The sequence below is a fragment of the Talpa europaea genome (assembly GCF_964194135.1).
Source record: "Talpa europaea genome assembly, chromosome: 16".
NCBI classification, from domain to species: Eukaryota; Metazoa; Chordata; class Mammalia; order Eulipotyphla; family Talpidae; genus Talpa; species Talpa europaea.
The window spans coordinates 17,233,029-17,256,196 of NC_140084.1; the positions used below are offsets into that span (position 1 = coordinate 17,233,029).

The following is a 23,168-nucleotide window of genomic DNA, read 5'->3' on the forward strand; positions in this document are numbered from 1 at the left end:
GAAGACAGCCTTGGGGTTAGAATGGGAGTTGGAGGTGTCTACACAAACTCATGATTTTGAAAATTGCCAGTATTTCCTAGCTCTGTCACCTGAAAGGATTTTAAAAAAGGAAACTCTTATAGCAAGGATGACATTAATACCGCAGGTCCCAGCTTCTAAACCCTAAAGAAACCAAATGCCTTAGAGAAATGGCTGCTTCCAGGACTGGGACAGGCAGGGTCCAAATTGGGCTGGAAAATCTTATTGTACCTTGAATTAAGGAAGTGATCAAAAAAATAATCAAGTATGTGAAAAGGACATAGGAGGCCACTTGAGGGGGTTCCCCCTGGAACAATACAAATATAAAGAAGGAGAGGAATCGATTATAAACCACTGCATCAAATAAGAACATTCAAGTCCATGCTTATAACAGATGGTGGATGAGTAGATGGAAAGAGGGAAGGTGAGTGGATGAGGGAGAAGAATCAGCATTGTAGCAAATATTTAAGTGGAGACACGAGGCTGTTTCTAGTCTTGAGAGAGCATCAGACAAGCCTAAATTGCTGAACACTTAATAAGATAACTAGCTTGTATTCTTCAAAAATGTCAGCATCATTAAAGACAACAGAAGACTGAGGAGCTGTTCAAGATTAAAGGAGATTAAAGAGGGATGCCAGAGGTATAACAAGATTCTAGACTGAGCCTGTGTTAAAATATAATGTAATATAATATAATACATTATATAAAATAAAATGTATCAGTTCAATATAAAAGCACAAAAAAGTGAGGACACTGACAGAAGAGGGAACACAGAAACAGAATAATCAACAGAAAATACAAGATAAAAAGGAGAGGGCCTCCCTGGTGGTGCAGCGGCTCAGCAGTGGGCTGCAAAGTTGCCCGCAGCCTCTGCAGCACCGGTTCAATCCCCAGCCGCTGGTGAGGGTCCCACATGGCGCGACAGACCTCTCCTGCCACCCGCTGCTCCCCTCAGCAGTGTATTTCATCAGTCTATCTGTTCTGCTCCCCACTCTGGCTCTGGTGAATTCTCTCACCCTCCCGCGCTTTTGACTATACCCAGTGCTTGCATAAATAAATAAATAAAAATCTTTTAAAAAAGAAGATAAATAGGAGAAGCTATCATAATTGATTAATAATCACAATGACCTGTGAGCAGATTAAACTTATATATTAAAAGATGGAGACGATCAGACTGGACAACAGGATGAAAGAACCCAGGTATGTGGCAGGTTCTCTAAGGAGAGACGCTTGGACAGAACAAGGCACCCCTCAGCCAGCAGAGGAAGAACACCGCCTGATCAACAAAGAAATGGCAGAAAAATTCCAAGAGTTTCAAGAATTAGGGAGTTATGTGAGGAAATGAAGCCATGTGAGGAAAGTGAGCAAAGAACTTTCTGAGAGGGTGGAGAGTAGAGAATTGGGGAGGCCATGAAGACTGGAAAGATGAGGAATGGAGCCCAGGCCACGTCTACCATGCAGCACCTCTTTTCAGCTACACAGCCACTGCCGCTCCAGTAGGGCTCAGAGGCAGTACCCAAGTTCTCCACTATGATCACATCAAACCTCAGAAGGGCACGAGCTTCCTCTGGATGGAGAGGAAGGAAGGAAAAGTTTAGACAGATCACCAAAGCATGCTATCCATCCCAAGTGAGGGAGGCAGGATCCACGCTGACTCCACACTGACACTGGGCCATTCTTAGAACCAGGGCAGCTCAATGATGTTAGGGGGCAGCTGGTCTGCGCCTGCCCCAGAACAACCCAGAACAGAGACTTCCAGGGTGGGGACAGCCTCGTCCTCGAAGTCCTTTTACTCAACTGCTCACCATAGTACAGTGGCCATCTTTTATTGAGCACTTACTATGTGGCTCAGGTAGCTTTCCTCACTTGGTCTACTTAACAACCCTGCAAGACAGTCTTCCAGGTTAGGACCTCAAACTTGAAGCCAAGCATCAAGACTCCTAAACCTAACGGTGGACTTGGCCTTCCCAATGGTGTCAGCTTGGAGGGTTGTCCTGCTTTTCTTCCTCAGAGCGCAGTTTCTGCTGAACAAAGCAGGAGAGAAAATTCAACAGTACTAGCGGTTCCGTTGGCACGTGGTGCTGAGCTCATCGGGCTGCGATAGCATCCTCTGTACACCTGCACCTCTTCTGATGCCCCCCCCAAGACTGTGGACCCTTTGGGATTTAATAACTGAGTCATTCACCTTTGTGTCCATGGGACAGAGCTCGGGGTCTAGAAGACAGCAACTGCTCAGCAAAGCATTCATCAAGTGAATGAATAAACAAACAAGTGGGGAGGCCGCCTTACAAGGAACACTCCAGAGGCCGGGATGCATACTCATTCATTTCTCAGTGTGTCAGCCACACTTCCAAACCTTTGTGTTAGTCGTGTGTGCGGAAAGGGCTGTTTTCTGCAATCAGGTGGATCTTGCACCTGATGACTAACTGGTACCTATTTCACACCTGGCCCTCCTGCCTCCCGACAGCTGTAGGGTCTCACCTCTTAAACACGCCAAGAAGCCGGGGAGGAGAATACACTGTGGGCGCAATGACTTTCCCTCCCCTGGTGGAGAAAGCAGTAACACCTTCTGTGACTTGAGCCATCAGGCTATAAAAGGGAGATGTGTGTGAGATCAGAATCATTCTCTCCTTCCCTTTGCCACCTGGCAGAGGAGTCCTCATCCTCTTCAAGCAGCCCTGCTGTTGCCTGCTCTGGGAATTCTTCCAGAGCAGTCCGCACCTCTTCTTGTGGCTGTTAATATGTCCTTTTGTTGGCAGCCTTTACCGCACCCTCCTCCAATCGCTCATCACGTAATCGAGCACGTCTGCAATACGCCTGGCACCTGGGATCCAGTGATGGGCGGAGACAGATGTGGATCCTGCCCACCAGGCTTATCAGCAGATTCAGCATCGTCCAAAATGTCCCGGATGGCGGACATGCTCTTCATCTGCACTGCCCAGCCCAGCAGCCAGTCACCATGTGTGGCTATTGAAACTTTGTTGAATTTTAACTGACATCTAGTTCCAACCACAAGTGGCTGGAGGGGCCACACTGGGCGGTGCAGGTGATCACGCTGCAGGGTAATTTGCTTGCAGATCTGGGGGATCCACACAACTGTTCAGACCAGTCTCCCTTCTCACCCTCAGACTGATTCTGAAAGTCAGGAACCGTGGTAAGTCATTCCGGGAACTTCAGACCCAGGGCAGCCCAGCACAGAGAAGGGGTTCAGCCATTGCTGGGGAAGTGAGTGAGTGGAAAGATGAATGAGTGCTACACTTATAATGGAGAACCTACCTCCTGAGCAGAAGCAGTGGAGGGAGAAGGCAGAAAGCAGGGCGAGGAGAGGGTAGTGACGCACCTGCCTCTGGCCCTGGAGAGAGAAGCAAGTGCTGGCTTCTCCCTCCTGTCCTTCTTCCTCTGCCCCCACTCCCCCAAACCCCGCCATTGTAGCCAACACTGTCTTGGGAAACAGACAGGATCTAGAGAGAAGGGAAGGCTGGGACCAACCCAAGGGTAATTCACAATGGAGCATCTTCAGCTGCAAACCGTGGCGGAGGGCTGGGTGGGGAAGGCTTAAAGAGCAGACTTGTCAGTCCCACAGAGGGGCAGTGCCGCCACTTTGCAGACAGTGAGGCAGGGTTTTCCAGCTGCAGTTCTCAGAAGAGAAAGTGATAGTCCTTGTGCTTGGGGAGTGTATGAAGCCTGTGGTTGACTCACCAAAGATCCCTGAAGAGTCCCAGAGGGTTCTGAGTAGCCACTGAGCGGGGAAGCCCCAGGGTGCAGAGTTGACGTGTCAGGGCTGTTTCCTGCCCCAGCCCAGGAGGACCCACGTGCTGCCTTCTGCCAGCAGCTTCTCTCTAGGACAGCGGGGTTGGGTGCTCAGAGTCTTCACAGGTGAAGCGGGTGAGGCAGGAGCCAGGGTTGAAGTCAGAAGCCCTCCAGTGCAACATGCACCTGAACTTGACACTTGTTCTGTTATTTCAGGCTAATCACTGCCCAGCCCCTAAGTGTCTCAGGCTGAATTCAAGTTCACAGGTAGGTTACCAAATTTAACACACACACACACACACACACACACACACACACACACACACCCTTACTTAGCGACTTGAGCTAAGATAATTATGCTTCCTGATGAAACCCACATGCTATCTGTTTCGAGGAACAGGTTTAGGCTTCAAGACCTAAGAAGAAGAAGTTTAGGCTTCAAGACCTCAAGATTACTTAGAATTGCTGGCAGTGGTGATCCCACACCTCAGGGTGTTCCTTGTCAGGTGTCTCCCGCATTGTAAACAGCAGAGCAAAGCACAAGTTCAAGACACAACCTAGCCCGACGAGGAGGCACTTCCTCAAGAGGTCAGATCACATCCCCCGCATTAAAACCTCTCAAGGCCAAGCAGACCTCAAACCCAGGAACGTGCCACAAGATGCCCCAGAGGTTTCTGACTTAAATTCTCATCTTTTCTTACCGCTCCTCAGCTCACACTCTTCCTTCTGGCTTCATCCTATTTTCCAACCCGAACCCTACAACCTCCTGTTGTTGAAACACCCTCATTTTCAGGCTGGATGAGGCTCTCTGGAATGCCTGTGCTGTTCTGCTTCTGGGTCATCGTTTCCGCCGTGCCCTCGCCAGGGGCGCCCTTCGGTCCACCTCCACATAGAGTCCCCAGGGCCACTCAGGAGGCTTCTCTTCCAGGAGCTGTCACTTTCTCCCTGAGCGCTTGGGAATGCCACCCCCAGGGTCCCTCCCAACTCCACTTTGCATTTGGTCATTTGGCCATCTGACCCCTTATTTAGTTTGTCTTAATTGGCTTTGCATTCTCTGGAAGGCAAGACTGGTCAGCTCTGCATGGCCAAACCCAGCACACAGTGGGCATGAAGTCAACAGCTCTTTAACTGAATTGCTGGGAAAAAATAGGACCTCGAAGGGCTAAAGGGGGTGTAGGGTAAATGATTGTCAGGCTTTTCTGCCCTCCCGCCATTAGGACTGATGATGGATCCCTGCGGTCCTGAATGCATGCCTGATGGCGGGCACCTGGAGTAAGGTGTGGGCATACGTAGGTGGGATACACCCGGGCTGAGACGGGGCTTATAAGGGTGGTGGCATGGAGTGGACCAGACCAGAAGAAATAAGAAAGCAGGACGAGAACAACCAGAAGAGAGAAAGAACAGCACCAGCAGAGAAGCAGAGACAGTGGGGATCCCACAAGAGAACGCCATAGAGCCCAAAAAAGAGTGAAGACTCCCAGCCCCCTGGCACCCCTGCCTGCTGTGTACCTGGTAAACTCAATGAAAGCCTGAAAGAGCCACCGAGGACTCCAGGACTCTCCTCCTTCACCCGTCTGCTCAGATCATAGAGATCCTGTACTGTGGCCTTCCTGCCACTACTGCGGGGGAAAGAGGTTTTCAACTATGAGGTAGCTCTCCTTGCTCTCTGTGGTGACCCCACACTTTAGTAGCCTCACAGCAGCGTGAAGGATTTGGGTTTGGAGCCAGACCAAACAGATCTGAAATCTGAGACAGCCAGAACCTCCCAATAGACCCATGGCAAGTTCTTTCACTTCCCAGTGCCTCAGTTTCCTTATTTGTAAAATGCGGAGTGCAATATAACTGCCCTCGTGGATTTGCCAAGTCACTACCTGGTGCTGAGACCAGGTGTGGTTCACAGCAAGGGCCGAGAGGTCAAAGGTGGCTGCTTGGGTGTGGTACAGAAACCGGCAATTCATTTTCTTCCCTAAACTGTGCAGCTTGTCTTATTTATCATTATAGTCCCAGAATTAGGGACCTTGTGACTCAGTTCTAGCTACATGATACCAGGCTCATGGAGAATACTGTTTGCTGAAGAAATCACACCTGCAGTTTATGGATGATGTTTGAGGGAGCATCACATGTTTTCTACAAATCTTAATAAAAGAGAGTTGCAGCAACAGTCCAGAACACTCTCCTTCTCTGTCTGACCATGCTGTCTCCAAAGTTTGCAGCAAGTTAAAAACATGCATCTTATTAGCCTTCCTGTCACTGCGACTTCCATTCAAAAAGCCACTGCATTTCCTCTTCTGTAGCCACGGATGAAAAATGCCACCCAAATGAATGTGCCCTGAAGAAAGGACAGACTCTGCTCTCGATGGTGATGGGGCGGGCGGTGGAGGGTGATGGGGCCTGAGCGCTTAATTAAGAGCTGGTGAGACCGAGTGAATATTAAGGAAGAAGCACAGCAAGGCAGGCTGTCGCAGCAGATGGTGAAAACAATCATCAGACGAGACAAACGGAAGGGAATCCTTTAGTTGCTGTTAAGAGCCCCAACAGAACATCAGTTCTATGACATGTAACTGGGAGCAGGGAGCAAAGTGAGAATACAAGACAACATGAGGTGGAGGCTGATACCCAAATAATGGGAAGATTTGACAGACACAAGGATTAATGGGCAGGAGAGGATCCATCTATCATTTATCCATCATCCTTCTATTCATCATCCATGCATCCATCCAACCAACCACTTCCTCACTCCCTTATTCAGCAGCTATTTCTTTCTTTTGTTTTTTTTTTTTTTAAACAAGAGCTGGGGTAGAGGCCAGAAGTGTGGAGGATGAGAGGATTCACCAGAGACAGAGTGGGGAACAGAACAGGCAGACTGACTGAAATACACTGCTGAGGGGAGCAGCGGGCGAGTCAGGAGAAGTCTTACTGTGCCATGTGGGTTGCTCCCTGGCCGGCCGGGGATCGAACTCGTGCTGCAGAGGCTACGGACAGCTTCACAGGTTGTGTCTTAAACCCTTGCGCCACCAGGGAAGCCCAGAAGCTATTTATTAAGCACGTACTACTTGCCCAGCATTGTTTGGGATCAAAGACAGAACTGCAAGCAAAGTAGAAACCGTCCTTCCCTCATAAAGCTTTCAATCTAATGAGGGAGGCAGAGATTATCTAACTACAGACACACCTCACTTAACAGTGCTCGCAGATACTGCGTTTTTCACAAGATCCTCCCCCTACAAAAAGATCACAACTCACTGACAGCTCAGATGATGGTTAGCAATTTTTTTTAAGCAGAAGTGTTTTTAAATTAAGGTATGTGTATTGTTTTTTTAGACATCATGCCATTGCGCCTCTTCAAACCTCTGGTCATTTTTCTAATGGATCTGTTTGTGTTGTTTTTTTTTTTTTTTTTTTTAGATTTTATTTATTTATTTATATAAGAACCGAGGTACAGGCCAAATGTGCGGGAGGGTAAGAGGACTCACCAGACACAGAGCAGGGAACAGAACAGGCAGACTGACAAAATATACTGCTGAGGGGAGCAGCGGGTGAGCCAGGAGAGGTCTGCCGTGCCTTGTGGGTTTCTCCCTGGCTGGCCAGGATTGAACTGGTGCTGCAGAGGCTGAAGACAGCTTCACAGTGAGGTGCTCAACCGCCTGCACCACCAGGGGAGGCCCTGGATCTGCTTGTTTTTAAGAACATTTTGCACAGTGTACATCTTCATCCCTTGTTATATAGATGTTAACCAGTACTCACTCATCAAGTAACTCAACAGACTATAGGGGACAGTAAACCTAACTTTTATATGCATGGAGAAACCAAATCCCTGTGACTCACTTTATGGTGATGCTTATTTCCCTGCTGTGGGAAGGAAGCAAACCCCCACTCTCTCTCTCAGTCTGTGGCCATAACAGACCAAGGGTGGTGCTATAGGGAAAAGCAGGATTCCGTGTGCAAACTCAAACAGAAGCTGACCCACACAGGGAGTCAGGGATGATTTCTGTGGAAAACTGCTGTGTGAACAAGGCAGGAAGGACCAGCAGAGATTAAGGACTCAGAGGAGGGCCAGCAGAGGAGGAGAAGGGTGTAGGGAGAGGAAAGTGACACAAAGAATTCAGGGAGATGAGTATGGGGCAGGGGTACAAGGCAGCTTGAAGGGGCTGACTCTGCAGGCCTGGAGAGTAGGGGCCAAGGCCCTCGCAGGGCTGCCAGCACTGGCTTTATGCCAGGTAGATGGTGCCTAAAGTAGGAAGGGTTTGGGGATTCTTTCTGAAAGAGCTGAGGAAGGCCTTTGTACAGCCCCTACTCTCCATCTACCTGGCATGAAGCCAGTGCTGGCTGCCCTGTCTTCAGCATCCCCTGCAGGGGGATCTGGTTGGCTGGGCTGCACGGTCTCTGTGGTGTGGGATCATGTGTCCAGATGCTGAGCCTTGGCATTCTGCCTCTGTACGTGGTGCCATCACCTCCCATCATTTCCACCTTTTTCTTCACTCATTTCAGCTCTATCAGAGTCAGCTGGTGTGTCACCTCCTCCAAGAAGCCCTCTCCTGACTCCCCAAGTTGCCTTGGGTGCCCTGGCTCTAGCTCCCTCCGTGTCTCTCCATTGTGGAATGAGGTCTTGCAATAATTTGCCTGAATAGTTCCTGTAACAGTAGTTATATGGTGAGTGCTGGGTGAGAAGTCATCATGATCAGTATCATAACATGTATTAAATGAGGGATTAATATGCACACGAAGGAGAGATCTAGAAAACAAACAGACCCAGTTAGAAAAATGGCTACAGGACTGAACTAACAATGCTAATATTTGTCAAATGTCTACCAGATGCCAAGCAACAGTCTAAGGACTTCATGAATGAATTCACTTACTCTTCACCCTGTCCCCATGAGGCATGATTATATCTGCATTTTATGAATGAAGAATTTGGTTCTGAGAAGCTAACTGGCCTGATGCAATGTGGCCAAATGCCTTGTCCTCCCTCCCTCCTGGGGGCCAGCAGAGGAGTGTGCTTGGGCCACTCTCAGGAAAAGCAACACAGCCATGGACATGAGAAAATGCTCACCCTCCTTTGAAAACTGTAAACCAAATTAAAACAACAGAGCTTGGAAATGCATGACAAAAACTGGCACCAGCCAAGGTTGGCATAAGTGTATGTCTCTGGAAGCTGTTAAACGTCCATCAGAGAGAGGACAGTTAAGTCCCCACACACTATAAAACCCTGGGCAGCTGAAAGGGGGAAGCAGACCCACAGGCCTGACAGTTGGATTTCTTATGTTCAAAGCAAGGTGTTCTCACCAGCTCAGTCTTTACTCAGATGCTACCTTCTCAGTGACGCATTGGCTTCGTGTATGTGTACACACACATACACACACACACAGGATTACTGCTGTTCATCATTCCTTCAACAAATATTTGAGCAAATATAATATATTACATATGAAATACAGTATAAAATATGTAAAATATGTGTAAATTATATACTTACAATTATGTATTATAATTATGTATGTCCTACACATATAATTTGCATAAGCGTAGAGAACAGTCTGGAAAGATACACATAATAATATTAACATCAGACCCCTCTGAATAGGATTTGGGCAAGAAGAAGTGGGAAGCTTGACTTTTTAAAATGTTTAAACTATATGTATTGTTTGCATTTTTAAAACTTATATATGCTACTTTTGTTACTTTAAAAAGTCAGGAAGGACGGGAGAGCAAAAGGGAAATTTTAGGGACTTGAAGTTACGAATACCTTATCAACACATTTCTCTCTATTGAAACTGCTCCAAACGATGCAGGAATACATTGTTACAGTATAAATACAAAGAGAAAGACAGACATTAGCAGACAACACATTTAGGGACATCTACAGATGAGAAGTGGGTGGGGTTCCAGGGGTGGCAGCAGAAGTTTCCAGCTAAGTGCTACAAGGTGGCCGACCTCCGTGCCTCTACCATCTGAGACTAGGCCCTGTGCTAGCTGTGGGACTCAGGACCCAGAACCCAGTCAGAATTGCAGGAGGCCACGTGGGGACAGGGAGCTGGGCCTAGGGGACCAAGGAGGTGCTAGGCTGGGCAGCTAGCAGTGGACTCATGAGGACAGTGGGGGCATCAAAGCTGAGCACACAGGGTCAGCTGTAGCCTGGCACAGGTGAGGGAGACAGGCAGGGGGCTGAGCTGAAGGGTCGGGTACACCAACCTCCCCTAGGCATAAACGTCATGGCCTGGAACAGATCTGCAGCTGCAAGGTCTACTTTCCACTGCCAGCTGCTGCCACCACATCTGCAAAGCTCAAACAGCCAGCCTGACAGAAATGGACAAGGCGCAGGCAGAAATGAGCCCAATATCCCCCTTCTAAGAGGGAAAGTGATGTATTTCCCACCGAGACAAGGGCCTTTGTACCTGAGAAGCTTGACCAGGAAATGGCTGGGCTCCATCCAGCTCCGGTGGGAGCACTGATGAGATGATCCAGCCCCAGGGGCTGTTGGGGTCCCAGCCCTCCCTGCAGGAATCCCTCTGCAGAAGTCCCATCCCTGCCTGCGCTTCCAGTGACCTGCAACCAGACACCCAGTCCCTCACTGAGCTGCTCCAACCACTGGGGACCAGATTTATTAAGAAGGGGTACTCACAAACACGGTGCTAGCCTCACTTTCTGCCTTCCTCTTCCAGAACAAAATCACAGGTTGAACCCTTAGAGATAAAACAAAGCTAGCCAGACTGTTCTGGTTGAAAGGGAGCAAGGGGTAGTAGAGCCCCAGGCCTGGGTGCTAGTGAGGGGTCTCCCTGTGGCTGCCAAATCCTTGTCAGTAGCTCTGCAGGGAGCAGACCAGGAGTGCAGGTAAAAGAGGGGTCTGGGGCAGGCTGCCAGGCGGACGTCCAGATGCTTAGCTGCCTAGAACAGTGGGTGTGAGGAGGGTGGGAGCAGAGTCAAGAAGGACCACTGGGAGGAAGTTCCCTCTATGGCCCTTTGAGCCCACCCTTCTCCACAGCAGATAGAGAGGCTATTTCTCTTCTGCCAGCTCATCTGGAATTTAGCCCCAGTCCTTCCACTGAACCTCAGGGCTTCCAGATGCCCCTGGGCCAGCCTGCCTTCAGCATCTCGACTGAATTCAGGAATGAGACCTTCCCTGAACACATCGCTTCTTGTTCCAAACCCATGTCCTCACCAACCCACAAACACGCCTTGCATTGCCCTCTGTCCTCCTCTGTCACACCAAACCTCCTCCCGATGGTGATAAATTCTCCCCGACTTCAAAGAGAGGAGCAGACAGGCCAGGGAGTAACTGAGCATTTGGAGAAGCTTAATGTCAGTGGTTGGAAAAGAAATACAAATGGAAGCAATATTGAGATTCCTCTTGTTCCCGGTACACAAACATGGCTCGTAAGAAAATGGTGAAACTAAGAAAGAATACCTCACTGGCTATCGTTAAATATTTGTAGTCTTTCCCTTTTTTGCTGGGTCCAGGGGGGATGTGGCAAAATTAATAATACAGCAGGTCTTCAAATAACTTCATTTCATCCATGTAGTTGAATTATAATGTTGATGAGAAAAAAAAGAATCCTGGCTGACCCTGAAGGAACACATTACTCAAGGACTAGGTTTCAATATATGTTGTTTCACCTCAAGTCAGTATCTGAGAACGTAGTGACGACGGTCAGTGAGGACGTACAATATAGTCCTGCCTTGGGAAATTTACTTTTTTTTTAATAGATTTATTTATTTATTTATACAAGCACTGGGTATAGTCAGAAGTGCGGGAGGGTGAGAGAATCCACCAGAGACAGAGCGGGGAGCAGAAAAGGCAGACTGACGAAGCACACTGCTGAGGGGAGCAGCAGGCGCAGCAGGAGAGGTCTGTGCGCCATGTGGGACCCTTGCTGGCGGCCGGGGATCGAACTGGTGCTGCAGAGGCTGCGGGTAGCCTTGCAGCCCAGTGCTCAACCGCTGCGCCACCAGGGGAGGCCCATTGGGAAATTTACTTTAAGGAAATAATTCATTAAAAAGATGGCCAAACCAATGAAGTATAGAACCAACTTAAATGTGCAATGATGAAATAAGTAAAATATTACATGTTCTCTTGAAAAAATATTGCAATGCCTCTAAGTGACAAATAGGATTTACCCAATAAGGAATCAGTTACATACTACACTGAGTAGAAAAATCAAAACGCAAATGTCCTCATATGAAATGTTTCACACAAGCACACAGTTGAAAAATCAGACATCTCTTGGGGAGGTTAAGATCTGATAAGATCATTTAGATATCATATGATAAGGCAATTTAGGAAATAGTTTTAATGGCCCTAAATTTCAATCAAACCAAAAAGGCTAGGTTAGAATTCTGACTGTCCTTATTACCCTCCAAGGGCCTTCACTTCTTAAGAGCCTCCGCTTCCTCACCTGTAAACTGGGGATGAAAAGACAACTTGCTTCACAGAATTAGCAGCATTTAATGAGACACTACACGTAAATCCTTAGCCAGGCACCAGACCCCCAGCAGAGGCTTAATAACCATTCTTTATCATCATGTTAGCCAGGCTCAAGCACTAGGTGGCTTTACGTCAGTTTGTCTAAAATAAACACTGTCACGAAATGTGTCACGTAGAAATGCATCATAGCTGGCAAGTGCTTCTTGTCTTGGAGGGGCTGCTGCTTGTCTCCCACCCCTAAAAGGACACTTGAGTTGACTTCAGTGCCCACAACCTGTTCTCAAGTCTGCACCAAGTAGACTGTTTCATTTGAACTTGCTTCTAATCCAGATGACAAAACCAACATTTCTTGTTTCCGTTTTGCCCATTCAAGCATAGAAGTCCATTTACCTGAATGCACTCCCTGACCCTCAATCCTCCTACATGTTGGGGGTGATGAGCTCCAAGAGGTTAGCACCTTAATCCCCAGAACCTGCGAATATGTGACCTGCTGTGATGAATGGGATTCCACAGGTGTGATTAAGGTAGGGACCTCAAGATAGGGAGGGGATCCTGGATGACATCAGGTGGCCAATCACAGGGCTGTATAAGAAGGAGGGTGGAGGGGCAGAGAGAAGGAGAGCTGACAATGGAAGGAGAGGTCTGAAGCCACATGTTGAGGAATGAGGTCAACCTCGAGAAGCAGGAAAGGACAGAGAGTGGATTCTCCCCTAGACTTTCTAGAAGGAACATAGTTCTGCCAACCCATTTCAGACCTGTGATAGCCAGAACTATGAGCATGGACTTATGCTGTATTCAGCCACTGCCTCTGTGCTCTGGCCCCAAGCTCCTGCCCAAAAGCATCACCTGGATTCTATAGATGGGATCAGTTCAGGAGCTGGCACCGAGGTTGCCTCCAGCTCCACCTTCTGCTGCACCTGGGTAAACCTGAGCAATGCACTTGAGCATCACTTTCCTGGTATAGGAGATGGGGGTGAGGGAAGGTGCCCAAGGAAGGAATATCCATCTCTACAGACAGTGCCCAGAAGACTCCCTGACACGTGGCAAGCAGTAGCTATTCTTTTATTCTACTTGTTATGTTCCTGTTTGATCTTTTTGTTTTAAACAGGTTTACTGAGATATAACTTATATACTATAAAATCCACCCATTTAAGTGTTCAAATCAGTGATTTTAGTATATTTGCAGTGGTGCAACCATCACCATAATCAAATTCTCGTGCATTTCCATACCCCCAAAAAGAAGCCCTGTACAGGTGTTTGACCTGCTGGCTACTGTTTAACTCCTCAGTGGTTCTCTGGCACAGAAACTTTTCACAGCAAGGCACGTGACAAGGTTAACTCTGACTCACCTTGCTTCTCGATGGGGAAAGTGGGGGCTTAGGAGTTTGAGGCACAGAGCACAAAGGGGAGGTGGGGCCAGAAGTCTCTCCCCTTCACTCCTCTAGACTTGGGCAGACAAGAATTGGTACTCTCTCTCCAGATTTGCCTACTCTGGACATTTCTTACAAATAGTCATGTAGTATGTGGTCTTCTGCAACCAGCTGCTTCCACTGGCTTGTGTTCCAGGGTCCTCCATGCCTCGTCCCCTTTAGGACCAAGTAACATCCCACCGTATGCATCTATCACAGATTATCCTTTTGGTTGAAGGTGTCCAGCTGATGGACAACTTTCATATTTTGCCTTTTCTTCCAGCACTGAAATAAGCTTTGATAATAAGGAAGCTTCCTTTAAAATGAGAGAGAGAGGGCCTCCCCTGGTGGCGCAGTGGTTGAGCGCTGGGCTGCAAGGCTGCCCGCAGCCTCTGCAGCGCCAGTTCGATCCCCGGCCACCAGCGAGGGTCCCACATGGCGCGCAGACCTCTCCTGCTGCCTGCTGTTCCCCTCAGCAGTGTATTTGTCAGTCTACCTGTTCTGTTCCCCACTCTGGCTCTGGTGAATTCTCTCACCCTCCTGTACTTCTGACTGTACCCAGTGCTTGTATAAATAAATAAATTAATTTAAAAAAATAAGGTGAACTTAAAAAAAAAACTTTAAAAAATAAAAAAATAAAATAAAATGAGAGAGAGAGAGAGAGACAGAGATTTCTAACTGAAAGTTCAGAGGAGAATCACTCAGGATCAGAGATCCACAATCCCCTGGGCACTGCCTAGAGTATGGGGTGAGCATCTCTGGAACCACAATCAAGTCTCAAAGGGGTGCTGGCCTGCACACAATCCTAGGACCCAGGAAAGGTTTCTTGCCCTGACCCTAAATCCCTGAAAGTGCCTTTTTGTTCCTTTATGAAATGGGCCACAGCCCTGAGAGCCTTTTTTTGCCAGCCAGTTCCCCAGCCAGCCTGGGTCCTCCCCTTTGTGCTCTGTGCCTCAAACTCCTAAGCCCCACTCTCCCTATCGAGAAGCAAGGTGAGTCACAGTTAAGCTTGTCATGTGCCTTGCTGTGCAAAGTTTCTGTGCCAGAGAACCAGCAAGGGGTTAAACAGTAGCCAGCAGGTCAAACACAAACACAAAGAGTGAGGCTGTGCCTGCAGCTGGAGCTCAGTCCACAGGGGCCGCTGCTCCCACCACAACCAAGCACCATCGTCAGCATCACTGATGGAGGCTACCTGTGTGTGCGGACAGTGGGGGCAGGAGGAAAAGCTCCACCCAATGGGGAGGGGAACCCTTTCACTAGCAAAAACCCTGACCTTTACTACCATTTTGAGACTCTCTGCAGACCACAGGCCTTAGTGCTGGCACCTGGGATGTGGTGGCTCTTCCACACTCTCCACCCTACTTCTTGGTTCACCTTCAGTGAGTGGGCCACTTGGAAACAGCTCCTAAGGCCTTTTTTTTTAGGTAGATAAGAGAGGAGAACAATATCTGAGATGGCAAAGAAAATAATCAGCCTCTTCTGGATGCTAAAATCAAATCCAGGATTGGGATGCCAGGGGGGAGACCCGATCTCCCCCCTTGGACTTGCCATGGTTGAGAGGACTGTCAGATTTTCCACCCCAGCTTGGCAATTTTCACTCCTAGGCGGTGGCCAAGTTGGATGGGTCTTCAGGTCACCACATAAAAAGGTTGTAACTTGGTTCACTGGGGCACTCGCTCACTTGCCAAGCTTTGAAAGACAAAACAGAAGAGCCCCTTAGGCTTCTGTTGTTGTTAATGGCTTGGAAAATAACCTGGTTTGAAAAAATAAAAAATAAAAAGGTTGATCAGAGTTCATTGGCCTGGGAGTGGGTGTTTGAAGTGTGTTAAAAGAACAGCCATGGGGCCTCCTTGGTGGCGCAAGGGGTTAAGTCTCAAAACTATGAAGCTACCCACAGCCACTGCAGCACGAGTTTGATCTCCAGCCAGGGAGCTACCCACATGGCGCAGCAGACCTCTCCTGACTCCCCTACTGCTCCCCTCAGCAGTGTATTTCAATCAGTCTGCCTGTTCTGTTCCCCACTCTGTCTCTGGTGAATCCTCTCACCCCCCACACTCTGGCCTGCACCCCAGTTCTTGTATACATAAGTAAGTAAATCTTAAAAAAAAACACAAAACCATGTCCAGGGAGAGGGATAGCTTCCTTGACAAGAGGCCCATGAGACACCTTCCACACAGCCTGTGGCCCCTGACACTCGGCTGTCCCAGCCAACTCCCCCTGCTACCTTGAGAAACAGTGATGAGTATAAAGGTCATGAGCTGGGGTCAAGTTCAGGGCATGGAGTGAGAAGTTTCAGGATCAGTCACAAACTTGAGGAAGTATGAAGGAAACCATAATGGGGGCCCAGGAGGGTTACTCTGGACCACTAAATTTATAAGTGAAACTGATCTGTAATTCTCCTTGCTGCTCATCTCCTTGTCTGGGTTGGAAATCCAGGTTATATAGACCTCGCCAAGGACTTAAGCGTGTCACCTCCTTTCCTGCTCTGGGCCACCCCCGGGAGAAGAGAGGGATCAGCTGTTCTAGAATGTTTGGTCACCTTGTCTGGGCTTTGTGTGACTTCTTTCTGCTTATTCGGAGAGCTTAGTGATGACTGGTTTAATCCTTTTGTTAACAGTTGTTGCTCTATTCAGATTTTCTAGTCCTTGAATCTGTTAAACTGTATTTTTCTAGTGATCTACTATTTCATCCAGATTTGCACATTGAAAGGCAAAGAGTTAATAGGAGTTAAATCCTTAGATTAGATCCCTCCATTAAGAAGCAACGAGGTTGAGGCCAAGGAGAGGGCTCCTTGCCCCATCAGACCCCCGTCTCCAACCAGTGCCTGTTTGGTCAGGAGCCAGGACATAGGCACCCCTAGTCCTCCCTGCAAGTCAACCAGGATGTCCTTTAGGGATCAGCTGGAGTTGAATGACCTGGAATTCTCTCCTAGTCCCAACTTGAGCACTGTAGCCCTACTCTCCTCCTTTGATTGACAGGAAGGATGACAGCTACATCTCAGGACTACCAAGGTTGCCAGAGGGCACTTTGTAATAAACCCCAGGTCTCATCCCCAGGGGCTCCCCCACTCAAACAATCCCAGGATACAACTCTCATCTCCCAAAGTTCAACTTGCAAACTCTAGTGAGCAAACTCAAGGTCCAGAGCAAAAGCACCTGCACCCTCCCAACACTGCCCACTGGCACAGCATGATCAACTCAACCATCCTGGTGTTCATCAGTCTCGAGTTGCAGTGGTTCTGAATACAGTCTCTGGGCCAGCGGCAGCAGCTGGGAGCTTGTGAGAGAAAAGGATTCGCAAGCTCTCCACCACACCTCCTGAATCAGAACCTCTAGGGTCTGGGGTGCCAACTGTGTTTTAAGAAGGGGCAGATCTGATGCAGCGCTGTGTTTGCAAGCCCAAGGCTCCTCCGAGTCACAGTGGCTCCCCAGAGTGTGCTTGGTTTCTCAAGTGCTTTCAAACACGCTTACTCCGTTATGATCAATAAAGGGGCAAAGAAGAATCAGGAAGGAGTGACTAGGAAGAGACATATGAATGCTACAGACATGGAGGCCGAGGAAATACTAAAGGATCAATGCAGCACATGTGGCACTGCCCTGCGGGACGACGCCTTCCACGGCAGCTGCAATCCTGAAAACACTGATCAAGCAGAGCCCGAGACGCAGGGCTGGGCGACAGACACCAGCCATCAGATGGAAGGGAAATGACTCCCAAGATTTAAAGAGATGGGGACACATCAGCATCAGCACGGGACCAGCATCAGCAATGCAAGCCACTGGCTTTGTGGGAATTTAGAGAACGCTGGGCGGGTGTTTGTGTGATGTGCAACCGCCCGAAGGAGTGTTCACACAGGTAAAGGGCACATCTGAATCTGTCAAGTAGCAAAGCTTTGGCCCATCTAGACAAGACAGGGCTAACCAGTTCTCCAGGACCAGGCCACAGGAGAGGTGAGCTAGTCCAGCAGCTTCTCCACACAGATGGAACCAGTCTGTTCTAGAAAGAAAAAAGATGCCCAGTAGAAAGTTCATCATCAAGGAGGAGAAATTGTCAGGTTAGAGTTATTATGCCTTTGAAGGAGCCAACCACATTCCCACTTAGAAGCTTAAAGCCCAAGGAGGAACTTTGGACCTTAACAAATGGACCTATGAACCATCGCTGACCATCAACCACAGCCACGGGAAGAACTGGAAACACCCATGGATGTTAAAATTCAGCATTTAAAATGCATAACCCGCACCCTGCCCCCTGAGATCCCAATTCATTCAATGGGGGCGGAGTCCATTTTTAACAAGCTCCCCAAGGGATGCTGAGGCAGATGGTCCCCGGACCACAGGGCCATTTGTCATTACGGGAGAAGAATCAGAAGCAGGAGCAGTACTGAGCTGCTGCACATGCCTCACAAACAGTGCTGGGGGAATGCAGTCTGAAACCAAAACACCACCCGCTGGAGCCCCGATTTAGCATTTGTTCCCACAGCACAGATCAGGGAAGGCAGCAGCAAATGAGTAACGTGTTACGTAAGTTGCTTCTCTGTATGTAGAACCTGAATTCATCAAAGAGAAGTTAAAATCATACAAAAAGCAACAGCCCACCCGCAAAACAAATGCCAGGAATGCATCGCCAGGATTTTCCCCTCCCCTTCCGCTAGACAAAGATGAGTGCTCCTTTGTGCCGAAAAGCCCGCTGGCTCACCCACATGCCAATGTGTACTGGATCCTTGGTTGGAAATGGTCACGGCAAGGGCATAAGGTCTGGCTTTAATGAGGCTTCTCTCTGGTTGAAAGATTAAGTGGAGCTGGCAATTTCTGGACCCATAAAACCCCTTCTGTGTCAGGAACAACAAAGCTCTCTCTCAAGGGTCCCAGTCTTTTCTGCCCCCCAGTTACCAACCAACTAGATAATATGCTAGTTCTAACTAGAGTGTTAAAGATTGACAGTGATTAAGGCATTTATCACTCAGAGATCACAGATGATACACGGTCAAGGCCTACTATGTACACAACCATATTACTCCTTCAATGAGCCAGCCTCGGGATTCTGTCAACACTGGCCTAGCAAGAGCCACTCCTGACTCACTAGAGAATAGACTAGTTTCAGGGGCAACAATCCTCACCTATCTTCTCATGACTCTACTCCACGCACCCAGCATGGTGGCTGACCCTGAGGAAGTGCTCCAAAACGAAGTGCTGAATTAATGTTAAATTGACATAACTGCTACCCCCATTTTGCCACAAAGCCTCTCTCAAATGTGTCAGAGACCCCAAGGTTCTTATTCAAAAACTCATCTTCAGGTTCCATCCCAGTCTTAATAAACCAGATTTATGGCATCTGCATTTTTACGGGGTGCCAGAATATCTTACACAGTCAAACTTGAAGATGTTGTTTTCACCTTATAGGGAATGTCAAAGACAGCAATAAATACTATGGGATGTGAAACACCCAAAACAGAACACCCAAAACAGAACAAAATAGAGGTGGGCAGCTTTTTCCTCTCCATCCAGGAAGGGACCCAAGTGGTCTAGAGGACAGTCAACAAGGGGGTAGAAATGAGAAGCCAGAGAGCAGAGACAAGAAAGGAGTAGAGAAGCTTCTGGAGTTAACTCTGGGCATTACCACTGCTCCCAGAACTCTTGGCCCAGCCTATTTCTCCTAGTCCTAGGGTACCACACCCCATGGCCAAATTACACAGCAGGAGGCATGGATGAGGCCCAACGATGGAGCTCTACCTCATTCAGGAAAGCTGCATGGAACAAGAGGGGAACCTTTGTCTCCACTGCTCTTGCAAGTCTGGCTCCTCCCCTTCACGCTGCCGTGCAGCCAAGCATCCTCCCCCGTGGTTCTCCCTCCCTCTTGGGGCTGCTCCAGCAGGATGCAGGGAATCGTGCCCAGCTTCCTGAGCCTGCACCCAAGGAGCCCCCAAAGCTCTCCTCGCCGGCACCCTTCCCAAGACGGGAATTCCTCCACCGCCCGCAGCTGTCACGGGAACATCAGACACGGATGTGTGTGCCAGGCCTCGTTTACACAAGCCCACTCCTCCCCGAGAGACGAATTTTTAAAACAAACAGTTTTTATAGATGTTAGCAGGCAGAGTCATGTCAGCATCAGGGATCCCCAGACGGAAACGTGAGTCAATCTAGGGCAGACTGCTAAATAAATCCTGTTTGGGTGAAATTTCTCTCTCTGGAGAAAGAGGAACCTCAAAAGTGATTGCTCAGATTCCCCAGCAAGAATCCCTAAAGACATCACTCCCTGCCCTGCCAGGAACGCTCCACACACTCTGGACCCTGAAATCACTGGTTCCCCATGCATGCCCCCCCATCAGCCCATCCTTCTGTGAATTCCTCCAGGCTGCCCCACCTGCACGCCAGCACCCCTCTTCCCACACACAGTCTGGTTCCATCCAGGGCATCTCTGGCCTATTCTTAAAGCATGAGGCTGAGGCTCTGGCAGCTAAAGGTAAAACGCCACCACAAAGACACATAGGTATCTGAGATATGGGGGCACACATGTAAGGGGTGCAGATGGCTAGCCTGGAAGGCTCAAGCCACCAGGAACTCAGTCAAGAAGCAATGTGACTGCTGAGGAAACATCAGGTTTGCAAGTGTGAATTCCCTGGATCATGGCTTCCTCTTTCCTTAACTTTACCTGCAGGGACTTGGTGAGAGGAGGGAATTCTATCATCTCTGCTGTGTTGCCTCCAAGAGGGAGTAAGAAGGTACAAATCAAAAGAAAACACAGAGGAGGGGGTTCAGAGTCACATTAGGACCTACTATAGAAATTAAGTGAAAGGCAAGAGTCTAGCCTAATGTTTGGAGAATGCTGTCTGAAGGAGGACTTGAGAATAAGCAGCAGACCCCAACCCAGACCCCACCTCTCTAGCTTATATCCCAGGGGGCATGATGAAGTAGAAAGCAGGGGCTCTATGAGGTCACTCTGTCCCAGACAGACATCTACCCTCTGGGACACGAGTCAGGGCCCTAGAGTGGTCACCGTGGCCAGGCGTGTCATCAAGTTCAGTCCGGAATGTTCCACCATTACAGGCCTGGGCTCTGGAACATCAGTGCCTCCTCCCCACATACGGAGTGCCTGTAACCACTATGGACGCCTCACCAAATCCACATGGCCCTACTTGAGAGAGACAAAGGCGAGTCGCTGCCTGGCTAAGAGCCATTAATGGGGTGGGTGGGGTCTGGTGACTCCCCAAAGCTACATGCAAAGCTCTGATGCTGGTCTGCCAGCACCAGAGGCAAACGCAAGAGAAACACAAGCCACATACCAAGCCCGTTCTCTGCCAGCGCCGTGTGATTGACGTCACATTCACCGAGGTCTTGCTCACCAACGTGGTCATTCAAATCCAAACCCGGCTGATGGGACCCGTTTCCAAAATGCCTCTCGTCCTTCTCAGAACCAGCATCCCCATTTTCCAGCCCATTCTGAGCCTTTTTCAGGGGCATTATTTGTAAGCCACTGGGGGTAGTCCTGTAAGACACTGTCTTGGTGGCCCGATCGCCTCCAGGAGGGGGCTTGGCTGAGTACCCTTTCTTGGGTCTGGACAGGGAGGGAGTGATCCGCTTCCGTTTATGGGAAGTCCCTTTGCTCTTGCCAGATTCTGAAGGCCTGTGCGAGAGTTTCTCCACTGGCGCGCCTCGGCTGTCACGCAGGAGCTTGGAAGCACTGGCTGGCTTCCCAGACTTGACCCTCTTGTCCTTGGACACGTGCAGCCCATTGAACTCATCGATAAACTCCTCACAGTGCAACAGATGGTGTTCCGGCTCCCAAGTGTCCTCTGTGCTCCCGTAGCCTTTCCATCGGATAAGATACTCCCACTTTCCTTTCTTGTTCTTCCTCTTGTCTACAATCCTTTCAACCTGGAAGGGAAGAAGAGAAAGTCAGAAGAGAGAGCAGGAGGAAAAAAGCATACCAGTCCCAGGCAACAGAACAGCACCAGCCCTCTGGGTAGAGGCATCCGGCCTGGCCATGGGCAAGCCCTTCAGAAGCACACACTTCCAGCATTCTAGAAGCTGGTTCGTTCTAGTACATCAGGAGGGAACCAAGGGCCCAGGTTATCTCCACGGCGATGTGTGATGCCCAGCCCAGCTGGTGACATGCACCTGTCTGTCCAAAGTTGACACTTGCTCGATATAGCCTTCTGAGCTTTCATGAAAGACCTTTATTGTTTTTATTGCACCAAAGTAGAATCAGACATTCAAAGAACAATTCAGTGAGGGTTTTTCAGCATTTATTATAATAGTAACATTTATTGAGCATGGATATGGTAGGCACTGTGCTACCATATATCCTGACTTAGAATCATAGTGAAAAGAGGAACACTCTGGGCAGCTGGGAGCAGGCACTACTATGCTGGGCATACACTCTCCCATTTAATTTTCTCCTCACCACCACCACATGTGGTCTTCCCATTTTACAGTGAGGAAATGGGCCCAGATACATTGAGTCACTCACTCCTGCTCCATGCTGATAAGTGCAGAATTGGGGTTTAAACCACTCTCACTCCAGACCTATATTCTAGATGATACCAACTATCTCATCTGCAAAAATCTTCCCTATTTAAAAAATGACTTGAATCTGCAAAGCCCAACACCCCCACCCCCTGCTCCATTCAGCTCCTCCAGTTGCTATTTGGAAGTAAGGAGATATGTCACTCATCAGCTGAGAGCCTATAATGTGTCTTGCATAAGCCCATGGGGTGTATATTACTAGTATTCCTATTTGATAGATGAAGATACTGAGTATGATGCAATATGCCTACAATGCACGGCTAAGATAGGGCAGAGGGAGAACTGACTCTCTGTGTGTCTGGTTCTCAAACCATGTGCTAGTGTCCATGTACCTTCACAGGTCAGAAAACCTCACACTTAGGAAAATGCCAGTACTGATCCTAATAACAGATTTATGGAGAAGTAAATGTGATGGCTCATTTATTATTCTTTCAACTTTATTGCAGATTTAGAATTTTTTAAATTAAAAATAACAGAAAATTTCCAATATCCTCCTTCCCCCAAAAAGAGCTATATTTCAGTAAAGAGTCAGCCATATAGAGTCAAAGTAAGCTACTTATATTCAAAATTGTATTATATTTCCACGTCAACATAACGTACTTTTCAAGAATGGAATTTTGACCCAATGAAATTAAGTGGTGAAAAAAATATCCTTGAAACTTATGTAAAGTAATGAGAGAAATGAGTACAATTATAACTAATAATTGTTGAAGATGGGTAATGGGTGCATGAGAGTTCACTATATAACTGTTTATGGTTTATGTTTACATGTCTGAATTTTTCCATAATAAAAACGTAAATAAAACTGAAAAGCAAGATTTTTTCCAATTGGATTATAAACAATGGAGACTATGCAAAATAATTAAATGACTTTCATTGTTTTACACTTAGGAGTAGGTAAGCCATACTGTCTCTTAATGATACTGCTTCTTCACAGACAATTCTAATTAACTTATCTCAAATCAAATTGTTCTATTTCTATTAAATTTCACTTCTTTATAAAATGCTCTGGGAACATCTGTTTTAGATTTATTACATAATTTTTAGATATATCAC

The 23,168-nt window shown here is 48.1% G+C and overlaps 1 protein-coding gene across 1 annotated transcript in view; it reads right to left on the reverse strand.

Annotated features, from left to right (window-relative positions):
- CDYL2 (chromodomain Y like 2) overlaps window positions 1-23,168 on the reverse strand; it is a gene marked incomplete at its 5' end in the record, with an annotated part of 52,202 nt that overhangs the window by 26,754 nt on the left and 2,280 nt on the right. The window contains one exon of the mRNA XM_084256835.1: window positions 20,870-21,461. Within this exon, the coding sequence (XP_084112961.1) occupies window positions 20,870-21,461 (592 nt within the window). The remainder of the gene's footprint in view (window positions 1-20,869; window positions 21,462-23,168) is intronic.